At 48.4% G+C, this 16,540-nt stretch overlaps 6 protein-coding genes across 6 annotated transcripts; 4 read left to right on the top strand and 2 right to left on the bottom strand.

Annotated features, from left to right (window-relative positions):
- Positions 1–138: 138 nt before the first annotated feature.
- Positions 139–1,842, top strand: F4807DRAFT_218392 (thymidylate kinase-domain-containing protein). The gene is made up of 3 exons (XM_047994024.1): positions 139–940; positions 1,064–1,172; positions 1,259–1,842. The coding sequence occupies exons 1-3, from the start codon at positions 241–243 to the stop codon at positions 1,797–1,799; spliced, it is 1,350 nt and encodes a 449-aa protein (XP_047851442.1). The 5' UTR covers positions 139–240; the 3' UTR covers positions 1,800–1,842.
- A 4,730-nt stretch (positions 1,843–6,572) lies between these two features.
- F4807DRAFT_463322 (uncharacterized protein) lies at positions 6,573–6,890 on the top strand (the record flags this gene model as incomplete). Its single annotated transcript, XM_048001961.1, has 1 exon — positions 6,573–6,890. One exon carries the CDS (start codon positions 6,573–6,575, stop codon positions 6,888–6,890), a length of 318 nt encoding a protein of 105 aa, XP_047851441.1.
- Positions 6,891–7,151: 261 nt separating this feature from the next.
- Positions 7,152–9,481, bottom strand: F4807DRAFT_218375 (uncharacterized protein). Its single transcript, XM_047994023.1, has 3 exons — positions 9,209–9,481; positions 8,461–9,057; positions 7,152–7,992 (listed from the first exon to the last, which is right to left on the bottom strand). The coding sequence occupies exons 1-3, from the start codon at positions 9,323–9,325 to the stop codon at positions 7,567–7,569; spliced, it is 1,140 nt and encodes a 379-aa protein (XP_047851440.1). The 5' UTR covers positions 9,326–9,481; the 3' UTR covers positions 7,152–7,566.
- Positions 9,482–11,647: 2,166 nt separating this feature from the next.
- Positions 11,648–12,774, top strand: F4807DRAFT_437678 (uncharacterized protein). The gene has a single exon (XM_047999065.1). The coding sequence runs from the start codon at positions 11,694–11,696 to the stop codon at positions 12,462–12,464; it is 771 nt and encodes a 256-aa protein (XP_047851439.1). The 5' UTR covers positions 11,648–11,693; the 3' UTR covers positions 12,465–12,774.
- A 1,645-nt stretch (positions 12,775–14,419) lies between these two features.
- Positions 14,420–15,247, top strand: F4807DRAFT_437675 (uncharacterized protein). The gene is made up of 3 exons (XM_047999064.1): positions 14,420–14,882; positions 14,962–15,094; positions 15,158–15,247. The coding sequence occupies exons 1-3, from the start codon at positions 14,523–14,525 to the stop codon at positions 15,205–15,207; spliced, it is 543 nt and encodes a 180-aa protein (XP_047851438.1). The 5' UTR covers positions 14,420–14,522; the 3' UTR covers positions 15,208–15,247.
- A 109-nt stretch (positions 15,248–15,356) lies between these two features.
- On the bottom strand, positions 15,357–16,505 carry F4807DRAFT_437673 (3-oxoacyl-reductase). Its single transcript, XM_047999063.1, has one exon. It carries the CDS (start codon positions 16,266–16,268, stop codon positions 15,477–15,479), a length of 792 nt encoding a protein of 263 aa, XP_047851437.1. The 5' UTR covers positions 16,269–16,505; the 3' UTR covers positions 15,357–15,476.
- Between the last annotated feature and the right edge of the window lie 35 nt (positions 16,506–16,540).

The raw sequence follows: 16,540 nt of genomic DNA, 5'->3' as shown, positions 1-16,540 counted from the left end.
TTCGCAGAACGTTCAATTCTCATACGAGAGTATAATTGGTTCTTTTTCATATTCACGTACTACCCTATTTACGAATTGACTGGTGGCTAGCTCATTAAGCATCCTGGGTATTCTATTCGCTACTAGGAAAGCTCGGTAGTGGACAAATTCACTTGGCTACCTACCTAACCCCCTTACTTGCTTAAAAGAAACAAAAGAGAGGAAGCGGGGAAGAAAAGAAAAAAAAGGTAAAACGGCCCAATGGCCTCGATAAACGACCTCGCGACCGCAGCTACCATCGCCTCGTCCGCCGTCGCCCTGCAGTCTTCCCCGAAACAGGAGAACGTCGGTCCCGCCTCAGCTGCCGCCTCTACCACCACCACAACCACCACTACTTCTACTACTGGAATTAGTACTACTAGTAATAATAAACAATCCCCTCCCCCCACCAGCGAGGAATCAACTTCTAAACCCCCTTCCGCCACCGCGGCCCACGAAATGGGCAAAGGCGCTGGCGCGGGCATCATCGTAGTCGGCGCCGCCGCCGACCGCGAGGACGGCGACTCGATCACGGTCGCCACCGGCGCGCCGCCCGTGCTCGCCGCTCCGCTAATCGACCCCCCCGATCCCGCGCAGCAGGCGCGGATCCCCGTTCCTCCCGCGGCGACGGTCGAGGGGGTTGGCGAGGGCGAAGGCGGGTCTAATGCGGATGGTGAGGAGGGTGGTGCTGGGGAAGCGGGTGCGGGTGCAGGTGCAGGTGTTGGTGGGAGTGTGGGTGGTGAGGTTGGGGGGGCAGGGATGGGGGGAGACGCGATGGATGGCGTGGAGAGGGGGAAGCCGGTGAGAGGCGCGTTCGTGGTGTTCGAGGGTATGGATCGTGCGGGTAAGACGACGCAGGCTAAGCTTTTGCAGCAGCGGTGCGTGGAGAGTGGGCGGGAGGTTAGGTTTATGCGGTTTCCTGGTAAGTACTGCTGAGCGTGGATTATGAAGTGTGTTGTTGCGGATACCTGAGATATGTGGGAGGTGAAAGGGGTTGGAAGGAGAGAGGAGGTTTGATTGAGCTGGGCTAACGGGTTGCGTACAGATCGGACGACACCGATTGGGCAGATGATCGACTCGTACCTTAAGGGCGAGACGGAGGTCGAGGATCATGTTATTCACCTGCTGTTTAGCGCGAATCGGTGGGAGGCTGTGTAAGTTTCTTTTCCTCTTTGCCTTGCCTTTTTTGCTCTATTAGGCGATAACATCTTGGTACAATATCTTGCTAATGTGCCCACAGAAAGAAAATCAAGGCTGAACTCGAAGCCGGCCATACAATCATCTGCGACCGCTTCTACCACAGCGGCATCGTGTACAGCGCCGCTAAGAACATCAAGTCCTTGAGCTTGTCCTGGGCCAAGGCTCCCGAAGTCGGTCTCCCGAGACCTGACATGGTGCTGTTCCTAGACCTAGACGAAGAAGTGGCGCGCGAACGCGGTGGCTGGGGCGGTGAGGTGTACGAGAAGGGCGAGATGCAGCGGCGCGTCAGGGACCTGTTCTGGAGCCTTAGCATGGGAGATCTCAACGGCAATAGCAGCAGCGCCACGAATAAGGTCCCAAGGAGGGGAGATCCGGAGAGGCTGGGCAATGGGTCGGGTAGAGCGGGCGACAGTGCGGGTAATGAGGAGGGCGAGTTCAGGCAGGAGGAGGAGGATATTCAAATCGTGGATGCGGATATGGATGTTGAGAGCTTGTCTGACAAGGTGTGGGAACATGTTTTGCCTAGGCTGGAAGCGGTGGAGAGGGGAGAGGTTGGGAGAACGGTTAGGACGGTGCGGTGAGACGTATCTTCCATCTACGGCCTACTGATCACTTTAAGTATTTAGCCCCAATTAAAAGCATCAACAATTTTCTCGGAACCTTCTGTCACAGTGCGGGCCTAGCAGGTAGGGTCTTAACGGCATTATTCCGCGAGGAACACTTAAGATTCTCGTCTAGTATCGCGATATATATAGTAAATGCCATCTGCTCCATCCTAGTAATAGCCACCAACTGATCTCTTTTCTCTAGATGACGATCCGACTGAGCAATATGCTCGCAATCCTCCTAGAAGGCCTCCGACACCTCCGACAAATAAGGGGCTCCCATAAATTAGAAAATGTCAATCCATCTACTGTCCCATAGAACTCGCTACCATGGAAATGTGCCAGCGCTGGCCGAACAAATGAACGGGACGCACAGCCACCCAAGCAACGGGTATGTCTTGTCGACATCAACGACTTCGCAGAAGCTCCTGTCCTTACTTGGACTATTCTGAGCAGCCTTCGTCGCAAGCGCAGATGGCTGCGAAGTATCGAAGTATGAAAATCATGTGAAGCTCAATCACCCACAAGATCAACCCAGACAGAGTTATTATGGACCTTCAGGTGACGCCACAGCTCTCCGTGGTCGTGAAAGTCGAGTACAACCCGGCTAATTATGTAAGAACTCGTTATGTGCATTGCTGAGAATAACGATGTGATCATGCACCCGTACGGACGCCGTCGAGATGTGGTTGAAATGATGTCTCTTCCTTCGAAAGATCCCTCGCACTAGACGTGCTCGCGTAGATGAGCTCTGTGGCGTCCTGGTCCAGGACGAACGTAATAATGGACATAAACAACAACAACAAACGAGTTGTTCTTTTTAGCTATCTCAATGCTAGAATGCCTTTTTACCCCTCTCAGCCAGTAAGTCTGTCCTTCCTTCCTCATCAGAGCCAGCAGGTACTTCCTCCTCTGGACGAGGAAGGAGAGTCCTGCGACAAGCTCTGTCGCTCGATTCGGGACCTAGTAATCGAAAACGCACTTCCGAGCTTGTATTCACAGCTAGCAAACTAGCCCGCAGCTGTTGCGTGGACTAGCCAGGGACTCACTGCTCCACCATCTCAAACCTGGGGGAGATTGATCTCGGCCAAATGGCTGAGGGTGGGCCAGGTTGCTCGCACAGGAAATGTGGTTATTCCCACCTGCTTCCAACATTCCTCAAATGTAATTCGTGTCGTTGTGCAGTCATCTAGGTAAGAACAACTCCGCATAATCGGAGGACATGTTTTGACGCATGCAGTAGTGCTCTGTCCATGCCGCTTCGAAGATGCCCAGGACTTGCTTAGTTCTGACGTTGCCATTAGGACCGTCCATGTCGTCTAGACTACTTAGATAGCCCTGATAGAACGTAGCTGTTGTATCCCGTCCTCGGGCAGCTAGTGCTCCCAGGGACGCCCATACTTGGGCAGTGTCATCCATCCGCACCCGTGAGCGGGTCTAGTACCCGCGGTCATAGAGCACATCCAATATTACGTCCGTACACCATGGGTGTGGTAATGTTGTTGGTGGATGAAGGACGACCGTACGATCCCGACAGGATGGCATATGCGTTGGTCGTTGGTAGTGCTGAAAATACCCCTATACTAGGTAGTCTCCATGAGATTACGTTCGCCTCTCGTTAAGGCACAAGGATGATGGCTTTGGCCGCCTGTATTCCTAGCCATCCGCTATGTTTTCGACAGTGTGGTTTGTATGTACCTGGTATACGATGATACCTAGGTAAACTTGATGTAGGAAGATTTAAAGAGACGTAATAGAGGATAAAGGTATGGTGAATATTCAAGTGCGCATTCAGTTCCTTCTCACTAGGGAAGGCCACAGAACAACCAGGCTAGCACTCGGTTCCTACATGTACTCCCCGACTATGTTGTCAGGATGATCGCAAATGACTTGTGGCATTGAATGCGAAGGAGCTCTAACTCGTCCCGAGCCTTTAGTAGCTCTGCGTTTCTAGCGACGGCTCGATTTTATCGCGAAGGCTGCTAAATTGTGCTTGTTAGTTATGAGTTTGCTTACGTTTAGTGGATTTACCTACCTCGGCAAATGTCAACCTTATCAGTACACCTAACATATCTTCTCCATGTATAAGGCGTCGAAGCCCTCGAATTGAACGGTAGAGTTCAGTTTGTCGGCGTCAGAGGCCAGCAAAGATAATAAGGGGGTTGCAATTCGTTATTCTCGTGAGGGGGTTTCCCTCATGTAACGAAGTATTGACTTGCAGCTTCTTGGAATCCCGAGTCGAGAGGTTGTGCAATAGACAATAAACCTCTAGGCGCCACTGAATCTTCCACAAAGATAATCCCAAGATCTTGAACATCGTCGACGAGCATATCATCCTTGGTACAATGGAAGTTCCATCATCCACAATCGTTTCAGGTATCTATTATATGTTGGTTTCTACCGGCTGTTCGCCTGTTAATACAAGTGATCCATCGACTACCCAGGTAGACGGAGAAACTCACGCTGATAAATGTAGTAATGATTAGTTGGTGTCCGATTTTCGGAACGACTTTTCGTCCTTTGCCTTTCCTGGCAACCGAATAGAAGAGCGAGGAGTGAAACGATTAGAAGAGCTTCCCCTTACTGGCTTAGGAGCGACTCCTGTTGGAGGTGAAATAGAGCCAATGTACCCGATACTCTACTGGAATGCCTGCTTGAACTTGTGATTGTCGGCGACCTATTTGAGGTGATGAAGGGATGGAGACATGTTGGTAGCCAGTAGATGTAGTGCGAAATACTGGGCTTGTCTTTTATCTCTGTGCTTGTTCTTGTTGCGTCTGCTCTTGCGCAACCCTATAATTATCATCGACATATTGATTGTCGAAAGTTAATTAATAGATGTAAGATGTGGTCAATATGTAGGGCTGAAGAGTGCCGGGTGAATGTGGGAATGTGGGGATGTAGGATAACCCATATAAAGGCTACGCAGCCTGAGCTGACCAACTGCCGTGGCGTGAAGATCAACCAGCTCGACCGCGGCGTCCTCCACCATCCTTGGGAGGTCTTGTGGCGGTAGGCAGCCAAAGCGCAGGCCCAGGACAATGTCCGAGATAGCCGTCGCAAGGCCTCTCTTGAGGCCGGTCCGCGGAGAATATGGGTGGAGGTACCACCTTCGCGGCTATTCGTAGCGCGATTGGGCGGACAACGTCGGCCCGGAAGATCAAAATCTTCACGGCGTACTCAGGGTCATTCGACGCGGGACGCCTTCGCCCGGCGTAGACCCTTGTCAAGCATCTACTTGCGGGAATGAAGCGACCGTGGGAATGTAGCATCGTCTAGTTAGTTCTCCTTAATATCGAGGAGTATTGCCTCGAGGGTGAATTGCGTATGCCATCGAACTTTTTGCTGCAGCACAGCATGTTTCGAGCGGAATGAATTCTGTGCTTAGTCCATTTTCCTTTTTGCGTGGACTGATATTACCTACGGCTCATAATCAAGCATTAATCGAGCCTCTTTATTTTAGTTAGATAGATTAAATTAGAATTATACTGACATAGAGTGTCAGATTGTATAATTGAGTGCCAAATTATTAGCTATGGCTGTAGTGTTAGGAAAAGAAGTGAGAAATTTGAGGGAAGTTTAGTTGAGATTTCTGTGGTTAAATAGGAAAATTCCAGATATTTGGTCAGCCCTTGTGTGACACAATTTACTTAGTCATAGAAAAATATCAAGCATGTCATAGAAACACAAACTAGAGCTTATTGTTATGAGTCGTTTCCTACAGATGCCGTGAAAAGGGGGGCAAGGGGGGTGGTTGACCGTCTTAGGGAACCCTGATTAGAACAGCTGCTCACCTATGTGTTCACGCATTCCCTCTGATATGAGCAGTTTTTTTTTCGCAATCATTGAACAATCTATAATGGAATCCTAGAGTCAAACTTAAGATTTAGTCATAGAAACTATAAGCGAATAGCATTGAGCGTACGAAAGAGATTTCATCTCAAGTCATATTCATTAACGAGCTACATGTATTATCAAGACAACTACTTACTTAAAAAAGTCAAATATGATGTAATAGACGAATTATTCTGTACAGTAACAACAAAAGGTAGAACAAGTTAAGGGGATCATGTAATATAGGGGTTGGATCAATGTATATTGATATTGCTGTTAAACATCTAATACTGCCTGTAGGTAGTCGTGGAATTGAACCTTAGTCGTTGAGTAACTTCCTCGAGGAGAGCAATACGAGATATTACAAAGGCGTTGTCTGAATAGAGGACGGTGAATGAGTTAAATACCCAAGTATCTTCTAACAGGGTAGTTTGGGCTGTAGAATGACAGATTGGTTTACTGCTGTAACAATCACTACACCATAAATATTGGTTATAACGTCGAAATCGAGGTGATTTAGTTCTACGAATGCCAAAGGAGAATGGTACCTATACTGAAGAATTGTGCCCAGAGCCTACTCTTGGGACAATCTAGAATAGGATGGCTAATAGCAGAGATCATTCTAACCCACCCTAACGATGCCATTCCATCAAGCACCTTGCTTAAAAATTGCAATCTGCCTTCCTGCAGGTTCTTAGAGCTCGTAGGTAAGATACATCTCTAGCGAGATTTAATCCATAATTAAAATGACTTGCTGACAGAATATCCTAGATATCTAGGACGTGTCCTCCTCGCAGAACTGCCACGCCTCGAAAACGAATGACGACAACCTCGATATCTTCGAACCACTTACGACGTTTTCTACGAACCTCCTTTACGATATCCCACCGTACCAAGCACGCAATAGCCAATAAAATGTGCTTTTTACGATACTCGACCGAGGCGCAGAGAGCGCACGACGAGCAACTCATCTCCGAACTATGCGACATGGTCGCCGCCCTGCGCTACGAAGGCGAGACGTTCAGGGCCTATCGTGTCCTACAATGTCGCAGGATCCGTCTATTCTACACCGACCTGAAGAACGAGCAAGTCGAGACACAGACCCCGAGCGAGCAGCCATGCCAGAGCGGCCCCGGCATGCCGAAAATCCCACGAAGCTGCGATCGTTGTCAAATGAAACCTCTCATCGTTAGTACCGTGTGTGTCGAGAAAGGAGGGTGTATCTTCAAATAATTCCAAGGAATTTCCTATCGCTTGAGCCAAGGAATACCTTTCGCGACCGATCGTTAGCCGTGCTGGCATGTCTTCGACCCGGACCGGGTTTAGTAGCAATGGGAATATCGACGTTAAAAGCATCTCCACGAGTACACCCTATCGAAAACGTTTGAAATATGTTTATACACCGCTAGGCAACTGTAACCTTAATAGTATCGACCAAGATTATATACGATTGGAGATGGAGGAGAGGATCACGAAGCTGACGGGGGTGGAGGGTTTGAATAGGGGAACAGGAGAATCACACTGCTTGTATTATATCTACTATTGCTGACACTGGCGGCTAGCACTCTTTCAGAATATCCTGACAATACAACTCAAGTTGAAGAAAAGCCTGAAAATTAGGCATAATCACATCCGTTCCATCTACTAGTCTAAACGAGCAACGCGTTGGAACCAAAGCCGAGCAAACAGAACATCCAATTAGGTACGCTTTCTCATCCATGCGAGACATGTTGAAGCAGACGTCGGAAATTATGACCAGTAGAAAGCAATAAGCCGAGCAATTAGGAAAATACGTCAAATCCATCCAACCTCATAAGCATCCCGTGTATCAAAATCTAACCCCGGAATCTATCGTTATCTTCGCTCTTCCCATGATTACCTACGTAAGAAAACCCACAAACCAAGGAATCTACGCGCGCCATCGCCTAGCATTATGGGGAGCCATATATCCCAACGCGAGGGACGATGCCGGCGGCGGGATCGCGGCGGGGGCTGCAGCTGTGCCGTTGGTCAATGGCGAAGCTACCACTGTCTCGTGCGCAACCGGCGGGGGAGCAACAGACGTGATATTTAGATGTCCGAGGGCTATTGACGTCTCGTGGACCACGGGAGGTACCACGATCGTCTCATGGACCAAAGGGGGAGGCGTTGCGTGGGCTAGGGGGATTAGCACTTCTGTCTGGTGGCATATCTCCAATGCCTTCGTAACGGTGACATGGACGAGCTCCGTCACAACGTGCGGTGGTAAAGTAACGTGGACCGTCTCGCGCACTGTCTCGACCACGGCCTGGGTAACGTGGACTGTTTCCTTCACGGTTTGCGGTGGTAGGGATATGTGAACGGTTTCGGTCACCACCGATGTCTGAAGCTCATTTTGGACTTCCGTCTTGGTAAGAGCCACTGTCTCGAGCTGCTGCGAGACTTCGGTCTTCGTGACTGCCACAGTTTCCAAGACGGATTTGACTTCAGTGACGGGAATGCTTTCCTTCACTGTTACCGGGACATTGACAGCAACTGATTCCTTCACTGTCACTGGGACAGAGACGGCTACCGATTCCTTGATTGTTACCGGAACCGTGACAGCCACAGATTCTTGCACTGTAACCGGAACATTGACATGCACCGTCTCCTTTGCCGTTTCGGTTAGCACCTGCGTTACCGGAACGCTGACCTGCAATGTCTCCTTCAATGTTTCGACCTGCGTAACAGCGATGCTCTCCTTGACCGTTTCTAGTTGCGTAACGGGCACGCTAACCGCAACCGTCTCCTTCACCGTCTGGACTTGAGTTACGGGGATGCTAATGTGGACGGTCTCCTTAACAGTCTCCGTCACAGTCTGCAGCTGTGTTACCGGAATACTGACTTGAACGGTTTCCTTCACGGTCTGTATCTGGGTAACTGGGATGCTGACATGTACTGTCTCCTTCACAACTTGGGTGACGGGTACGCTGATATGAACGGTTTCCTTGATAGTCTGGGGAGGTAGGGTTTCCTTGAGAGTCTCGACCTTCGTTTCGAGTTTTGTCTGAATTGCAGTCCGCTCTTCGGTCTCCGTGACGAGTTTCTCTTCTACTTTAGTGACCGGAATAGTGACGTGGACCGTCTGCGGAGGTAGTGTAATAGACTCTTTTTGAACCTCGGTCTTCGTGATATGAACAACTTCCGTCACCGGAACATGTACGGTCTCTGGAGGGAGTGTTACATGTAATGTTTCCTTGACTGTCTCCTTCACTGTCTGAGGGGGTAGCGTAACGTGTACTGTCTCTTTTACAGTTTGGGGTGGCAGAGTAACATGAACCGTCTCCTTCAGCGTTTCTGGCGGCAAGGTTAAGTGTATTGTCTCCTTTATAGTCTCCGGCGGTAGATGTATCGTCTCTTTTATTGTCTCTGGTGCCAATGTCTAGGAAACTAGAAGTTAGTAAGCTGGTAGGGTATATTTGCATTGCCCCCAACGTAAAGTACACTCTTGACCAAATATGCTCCTGTCCTGGAGGCAATGGTCTTCTCCGACATGATATTGAATGTACCTAGTGATCGATAGAATTACTTACCACGTGTACAGTCTCATAGACCGTCTCATGAATAACTTCGGCTGGTGGAGCATCGGTAGCAACTGCTACGGCTGCCAGGGCCAAAAGTGTTGGAAAATAGCCTGTAGAGAAATGCATGACTACGCAGATGAGGAAGACCGGAAGATATTGAATGGAAAAGCTCAATACTGAGCAGGATGATTAAGAAAAGGAAATATTAGACGAATGGAGCTCTAAACTCTATGGGAATAAACTGGCCCAGCCTGTAAACGAAACGAACGGGTGAAAATAGGCAAAATGAAGATAGAAAACGAACGGATCGACCGTGGGAGAAGGGAAGCAAAAACACACGAGTTGGAAAGACGCCTAGGTTGACGTGAGAAAGAGTGAACGGGAGGGCATCTCTCCTGATCAGCCTGGGAAATGATGGGAGATGTATAATACCAAGACTTATACCAAGCTAAATATCTTGTTGTCACCGGCAACTATTTCCCAGGCAATGTATCCAGAAGTGATGTTATGCAGGGGCATCTCGCCGTAAGCAAGAGACGAGACGAGGTGACATCTCCGGCAGGGCCTTATCCTAGATCTCAAGGAAAAGGCTTTGCGTAAACGGCTGAAGGGGAGATCCAATATGCGAAGCCGACATTCTGCCTCGCCGGTCAGATTCGAGTGGGGGGCTTGGAGATGTTTGATCCGTCCTCGAAGATGGCAAACGGCGTGCCGAAAGGCCCCTGTCATCTGAACTCGGACAAGGGATGCGCAGTTGTCCGGGTTTATGCAATAGGACGTGGTATTCCAGAGCTCAAAACGTTAACTTAGATCCGATCCGTGGGGAATGGTTCTTATGCTTATCCACACTTAATTCGGCCTATTCCGAATTGCAAGGGGTATATTCCAGTCGGAGCCTCGTGCACCCGTCCTCCTTGACCACCTTTTCTTCTATTAGCATGCTTGGCATTTTATATCGTATGTAGCTGTGCTTCTCCCTGGATGAGGAGAGAAACGTTGAGAGGAGATGAAGTTTGGTGTGCTCTGGGAATGATCATTGTCTTTTCTGCTCAACTCTGAAGAAGCAAAACTTGCGTAAGCAGAATCGTGTTTCAATAAAGCGACAACGCATTGAACATAAACAATGATGAAAGTCTGATTTACAGCGGCCCTCTTGCAAGCCGAAAAAGCACGCTTGGATAACAGAAGGGACCCAGATCTTGAGTTGTTAAAGAAGCTGAGAAGTAAAGTAGGTACAGAATATGGAAATGAATCATGATAGAGCATTGGGGCGGTTAGGTTTCATAGCGCTCATCGGTTTCGCTTGGCGTTATTTTGGGGTATATCCCTGTGAGTGGAATTGCTTAGTAAACCGGCATATGACCATCTAATTGGCCACAGGGCCTAGCTATGGGCATGTAGCCCTGTAAACGCCAAGTGACGATTTATTCTTTTCCCACTGAAGGGGTGCCAAGAACTGAGATCGAGACGGCGCCAAGAGTCGCGCATCTACATTTGCCGGGCTACGGGTACGGAGTCTTTTGCAGCTGAAGAAGGTACTGGTATATGCCTGACCCATTATATAGCCGGGCAAGTGCTGAAAGTAGAATGTAAGCATGCATTTAGAAGTATCATAAAGAGCCTTAAAAAGACGGCTTCATATTCCGAGAAGTTGACAGTACTCGGTTTAGTAGTGACACCCTTGATTCGCTATCTGCATTAATATTGCGGGACCTGGACTGTGGTAGAGTGGCATACTATCGAACACCAAAAGGACGAAGCGCCATGCCATCCGGAAGATAAGATCTGACCCATCTCTGGAAGTTAACAAGTAGTCAATATGTTCATGTGGTTGCTTTACAACTGACTAGGGATTTTACTTTGAGAACACTGCCTTTTTGTTGCTATGTCTTCCTTACTGAAAAGAGGGACAATTGTGTCCTATTCTTTGACGTAAAGAATGTTTTTGTTCTGAGCTAGTGAAAACAAGAATCACGTTCAGAGATAACAATGGTATTGTTTTATTTCTGTTCAGGGCCTCATCTTATAAGTACTAGGGCTTTATTGTGAATCTCATATGATATCCAACAACCATCTCGTTAGCACCGGCATTTACTATAGTTACGAAACTCCATAACAACTCAACATTCAGATCAAAGGCCTAACCAAGCATTTCTCAGCAAGTATGGGTTCCCGCGACTTAGTCGAGGTCCGCCCAATCGAGGGAATAGGATATGGCGTATTCGCTAAAACATATATCCCAAGAGGAACAATTCTTCTCGAGGAAGACCCAATATTTTCTTATAAGCATGCGCCGACTGATGATACTGAGCTTTATAACTTTTGTGACGCATACCACAAGTTAACTAATGAGGCTAAATCCGAGCTTCATAAACTTCACTGCGACCCTCAAAGGTTAAAGTATAGAGAGAAACAGTATGCACTTTTTGAAGACTGGTGTAGAAGGCAGTATAGTAGAGCTGGCCGTAATGACTGGAACATACTTAACCCACAGATGAGTGCGGTTGTAGATGAGCTTATCAAAGCCTGCGGGACAAGCGACACAAATTGCGCATCCGCAGGTAGTGATTGGAATGTGGTATACCGACAATTCAGCCGCTACAACCATTCATGCGCCCCGACCGTTAACTGGAATATCTCTGTCAGGCGACGCAGAATGCAGATGACAACAACAGCTGACATTAGGCCCGATGAAGAACTTTATGTCTCCTACGATTGGACCGCAACCAGCGTCTCAGACCCTATGAGTTTGAAGGAAAGGCGAAGGCGTCTTAAACAGTGGGGGTTTACGTGCGCTTGTACCAGGTGCATGGAAGAGGAAAAGGGTATTAAGTTACCATTGCCACCGGCACGTGGCTCAGAAGATGAACTATACAGTGAATCGTCATCAAGCTCCAGCTGGTCCGGTACCGAGTTCTATCCACAGGAAGATGGCTCGGAGGATGAACCGGCAAAACCATATTCTGCACCCCAATACACATACACAGAGATCCCCGAGACATATCCCACATTCCAATCAGCGCTGAGATCCAAATTTCCAACGGCAGAGGAAATCATGGAGACACTCAATGCATTTCAAAAGGCACCGCACCACATGCCAAACCCATCGTTCTTGTGGCAAGAGAATAGTGAGTCTTCAAACCCGGAAATCGTTGGGAGACAGTTGATGATGAACCATAATTTGACGAAAGAAGTGGCCGATTTATCGGAGCCGGAATGGCATATGTCAGCACCGAACAGGTCATATTTCGCTAATTCCTATTAGTATCGCATACGATCGTCGACTCTTCTTGGTTAGTTGCATATGTTTAGTCTGTTTAATGTGTTTCGGAGGCGTATTAGTACCTAGGTAAGTAGTTAAAATTTACAAAGAATGCTCACAAGATACCTATTTACGTCTATTGTCTAACGTTGCCATCCCATTCATCCCATGTCTTTGTGGATTTGTAGTGAAAGGAGTTTCGCATGAAAAGCGCCGCACGATTTGTGGCAAACCATTCAGCCCAAAATCCCATATCGGATAAAATCAAGAGTCTGTTCTTACTCAAGCTACCTAGGTGCAGTACATAATATGGTGGCATGTCATCCAAGAACGTGAACCGGTATATATAGGTAGTACTAGTAGCTACCCCCTGATGTCCGTTCAGCTGGATCCACTTAGCGCGGCGCAGGCCCGTAGAAGCTGTCATGAAGCGGTCGGGAGACCTAAAGTGTCCACCGCTCCGAAGGAGTGACCAATGGTTCGGTACCTGCATCGAATTCCGCGGCTTCCGTTGAGAAGCTCACATGGCAATGGTTTGCTCCTTCGCTTCGCCCAGCTTTAGCTAATCACCTGGGCGCCCTCTTGGCATCCATGTTGATCCTATTTTATGCTTTTCTTGATAGGAAGCGCGCGCTTATTCTAAGTAAGTATTCTATGTCTGGTTCCTTTCATCGTGCTAGTCTCTCCTCCGCTACATGTATCAATCCACGAGCCGGATGTCAAATGTTGTCATGAATATAGTTGTAGGTATCTAAGTACTATCACTCATTCAAGGTTAGAGCAAACTCCGGTATGCCGCTAACGTGTCCTAAAGTAATATATGTAGGGCTGGAAGAAAGAATATCTAAGAAGATTTGTCTCACATTTCTTATTTTTAAGATGACAAGACTGAGGGATTGATGTTACGATGTAACGTCGAACCCAACGATCGAGCGTTCATGGGAACCTACTGGGTACGGTGTCTGTAGCAGAAGGATTGAGCTGACCGTTCAATGTTATATATAACCTAAAAACTTACGACGTAAACGATAGTGAACTCAAGTCCCGGTATGTGCCGTGCCCAATACCGGGCGGAGTTCTTGAGTAGGGGTTTGGGTGGTTCAACATGAATTGATTTGAACGAGTTCAACCCCTTAATTCACCCAATTTTACCGCATTTCCCTCATTAAACTAGAGTAGCGACTTCAAAAAATAAGACAAGACTCTGAATATCTATTTTTTTACTCTGCGAAAAACTTTCTAAATGTTCAGTTGGCGGCAAAGGAGTTATCGCCAAGTTGTAAGATGGGCTCAATTAGGACTAATTAGTTAAGACAACTCACCATTGGATAGAGACTTATGTAATGCCATGGCGACGCTATTCGTGCTGTGCCACCGTTGGCCACGTGCTATCTACCCATTTTCATCTGAAGATATCACCCATCGTAGCTTTTTATGGGGTTGTGATGGATCCCCCTTCCAGGTAAGGGCTTTTAGTACCTGCATGGTATTCAATCCTAGCAGGGGCCATGCCAGATCTAGACTCGAGTCCCGGCCGCCTGTGAATATGGATACCTAAATGCCACTAATTCTCCAAGAAGTTGAAAAAATCCGCTAAGAGCGGGATGGAATAGATGTAGTATATTTAGTACGGCACGGCAAATACAGCGCCTCTCTAAAACTTTAAAATAGATCCACAGCACATAGGTAGGAATAGCCTCACTTCACCTGACGTATGCCTAGTATGATATGGGAATTTCCCCTGTCGACATTGCTGACCACGCCAATATGATTGGCCCGAGTGACTTCATGAGAGTTGAAACAACTAGTTGAATAGTAGAATGATCCTCTTAGCCTAATACCTAAATATAATTTTGGAGATATAGAGTAATCATAGAGTATCGCCATTATGTTATGGCTGTTGACTTCTATAAAGCCAGAAGCGTCCTCAATAAAGTTGTCGATATCAACACAATCACACAATCACATCTCAGACTCATAAGCTTCTTCACTAGACTTACCGACTCCAAGCAACCACTCAATTTTCAGTACCTACTCAATCTTGAAAAACTGTTGCCCAACATGATCTTCCCTTCTTTAACCAAGACCATCCTCCTTCTTGCTCCCCTTGCTTTACTCGGGGCCTCTACACCCATTGACTCCAACGGCATGGACCGCGGCGATGGTGTCTACATCCACAACGACGCTGGTGAAATCATCGAATTCATCCCTATTGCAGAGATCAGCAGCCGAGAGCTTCCCGAGGTCAACACAACAGACTCGGATGCGGTTGTGCTCGAGCCACGTAAATTTGCCTGGGACACGAAGTGTTTCTCTGCCAAGTTCGACGTGGACGACAAGAGGATTGGTCTCTCAGACCTGGGAGATATCATGGACCGCTATGGAAGCCTGAAGGCGAAGACCATGTTCTCTGTCCAATACGTAAGTATATCTCCTTTGGATGATAATATTCTTTCTCTCTCACCATATGATCATCACGTTAACACGATTATAACTCTAGTATACTGCCATCGCATATGTATGCAACTATAGCACCGTGACGATCAACGTCGACCGCGGCACTTCAGGCAAGGTCAATGCAGGCCTTGACCAGTCATGCAAAGCCAACGTCGCTGCTAGGGGTGACTACAAATGTAAGCCATAATTCCAGTTTCCATAAACTTCAAGGACAATACTAATGTATCTCCTCCGAATAGCCGGCATCAGCTATGGCCGTACCGCGAAGGGAAAGCCGTTCTGCAACTAAGCTAACAGCTCGCAATTTATCTTCCAGCTGTATATAGGGGGGGGTGTCGGGTGGGGACTCAAGGATAGGGATTGGATATAGTCTATCGTTTATACTACGCATTAGAATACGGTGCATCAGTGGGTTGAGGCAAAAGGGGGGAACATCGGTCTTTGTACATAGATTGCTTTCTCAACACTTCTTAAATGTATTGTTGTTATCTGAAAACATCCATCCCATATATGAGATTGCCTTACTACCTACCTACATAGCTGTGTCACTACCAACCCCTATATATCACTAACCCATCCCCCATCAACAACATAACTACTCCCGGTAATCGCACTCGAATCATCCGCCGCCAAAAACAAAATCAACCTTGCCACCTCCTCGGGCAAAATATCCCTCTTCAAGCTCTGCGCCGCCATAACCTCCGCCCGGTACCCCTCCGTCATAACCTCGTCCCGCTGCCTCTGCGTCGCCACGGCGCCAGGCACAACGCTATTCACCCGCACGCCGTACCCCCCGAACTCCTTCGCGTGCGTGCGCGTCATGCCCACCACCGCCGCCTTGCACAGCGCGTACACCGGCAGCCCCGCCGTCGGGATCCGCCACGTGATGGACCCCATGTTAATCACGCTGCCGCCGGCCCCACGCTCGCGCATCGAGGGAAGCACGGCTTGCGTTAGGAAGAACTGGTGCCGGATCCCGATATTGATGTCGTCTTCCCAGCTCTCGGGCGTGACGTCCGCGGTGGCGACCCGAGAGGCGGCGCCGGCGCGCGCCGCGTTGTTGAGGAGTACGTCTACGCCGCCGTGCTTTGCGATGGTTTGGGCTGCGCATTCTTTGAGACGTGCTAGGTCTGTTACGTCGCAGTGCATGAAGGACGGCTGCGCGGCGCCGGGGATGGATTGGATTTTGGCGAGGAGCGCCTGCGCGGAGGTCGTGGAGTAGTCTAGGAACACGACGTTCGAGCCCTGGCGGCAGAAGAGCTCGACCGATGCTGCGCCGATGCCTTCGGCCCCGCCGGTGATTAGGACGGTTTTGCCCCGCAGGCTGGGGTATGTTGCGTATTTCTCCATGGTGGGGGATAGAGAGGTAGAATCGTGTTGGTGATGGGATAAAGATGATGATGTGCAGTGATTACCGTTTGTGTCTTTGGGAACTATCTGCGGGTTATGCGTCTATATAATGGGTATTGTTGTACGGAATGAAGGGGATGTGTAGGTCGCGATACCATGTGTTACCCCGTCCGCCGTCGTCGGAAAATTATTGATAATCTGGGAATCTTGCATGGTAATGTGACTTGATTCTTATCACCTATTGGCCTATAAGCTTCTCCTGAAGTGGAGTA

Source organism: Annulohypoxylon truncatum (assembly GCF_022578515.1).
Source record: "Annulohypoxylon truncatum strain CBS 140777 unplaced genomic scaffold F4807scaffold_31, whole genome shotgun sequence".
NCBI classification, from domain to species: Eukaryota; Fungi; Ascomycota; class Sordariomycetes; order Xylariales; family Hypoxylaceae; genus Annulohypoxylon; species Annulohypoxylon truncatum.
Note: the sequence above shows the minus strand (reverse complement) of the source record. Positions and strands in the feature narration are given on the sequence as shown.

What these genes read in the sequence shown, in the direction of transcription:
- F4807DRAFT_218375 (XM_047994023.1), bottom strand. Translation starts at nt 9,325, where the DNA reads ATGCATTTCTCTACAGGCTATTTTCCAACACTTTTGGCCCTGGCAGCC. An exon ending in TCTATGAGACTGTACACGTG is followed by an intron (nt 9,058 to 9,208) that starts GTAAGTAATTCT and finishes CTAGTTTCCTAG; the next exon opens with ACATTGGCACCAGAGACAAT. An exon ending in CTGTTAAGGAGACCGTCCAC is followed by an intron (nt 7,993 to 8,460) that starts ATTAGCATCCCC and finishes GAAACCGTTCAC; the next exon opens with ATATCCCTACCACCGCAAAC.
- F4807DRAFT_437678 (XM_047999065.1), top strand. Translation starts at nt 11,694, where the DNA reads ATGAGTGCGGTTGTAGATGAGCTTATCAAAGCCTGCGGGACAAGCGAC.
- F4807DRAFT_218392 (XM_047994024.1), top strand. Translation starts at nt 241, where the DNA reads ATGGCCTCGATAAACGACCTCGCGACCGCAGCTACCATCGCCTCGTCC. An exon ending in TAGGTTTATGCGGTTTCCTG is followed by an intron (nt 941 to 1,063) that starts GTAAGTACTGCT and finishes GGTTGCGTACAG; the next exon opens with ATCGGACGACACCGATTGGG. An exon ending in GCGAATCGGTGGGAGGCTGT is followed by an intron (nt 1,173 to 1,258) that starts GTAAGTTTCTTT and finishes ATGTGCCCACAG; the next exon opens with AAAGAAAATCAAGGCTGAAC.
- F4807DRAFT_437673 (XM_047999063.1), bottom strand. Translation starts at nt 16,268, where the DNA reads ATGGAGAAATACGCAACATACCCCAGCCTGCGGGGCAAAACCGTCCTA.
- F4807DRAFT_437675 (XM_047999064.1), top strand. Translation starts at nt 14,523, where the DNA reads ATGATCTTCCCTTCTTTAACCAAGACCATCCTCCTTCTTGCTCCCCTT. An exon ending in CCATGTTCTCTGTCCAATAC is followed by an intron (nt 14,883 to 14,961) that starts GTAAGTATATCT and finishes TTATAACTCTAG; the next exon opens with TATACTGCCATCGCATATGT. An exon ending in TGCTAGGGGTGACTACAAAT is followed by an intron (nt 15,095 to 15,157) that starts GTAAGCCATAAT and finishes TCCTCCGAATAG; the next exon opens with CCGGCATCAGCTATGGCCGT.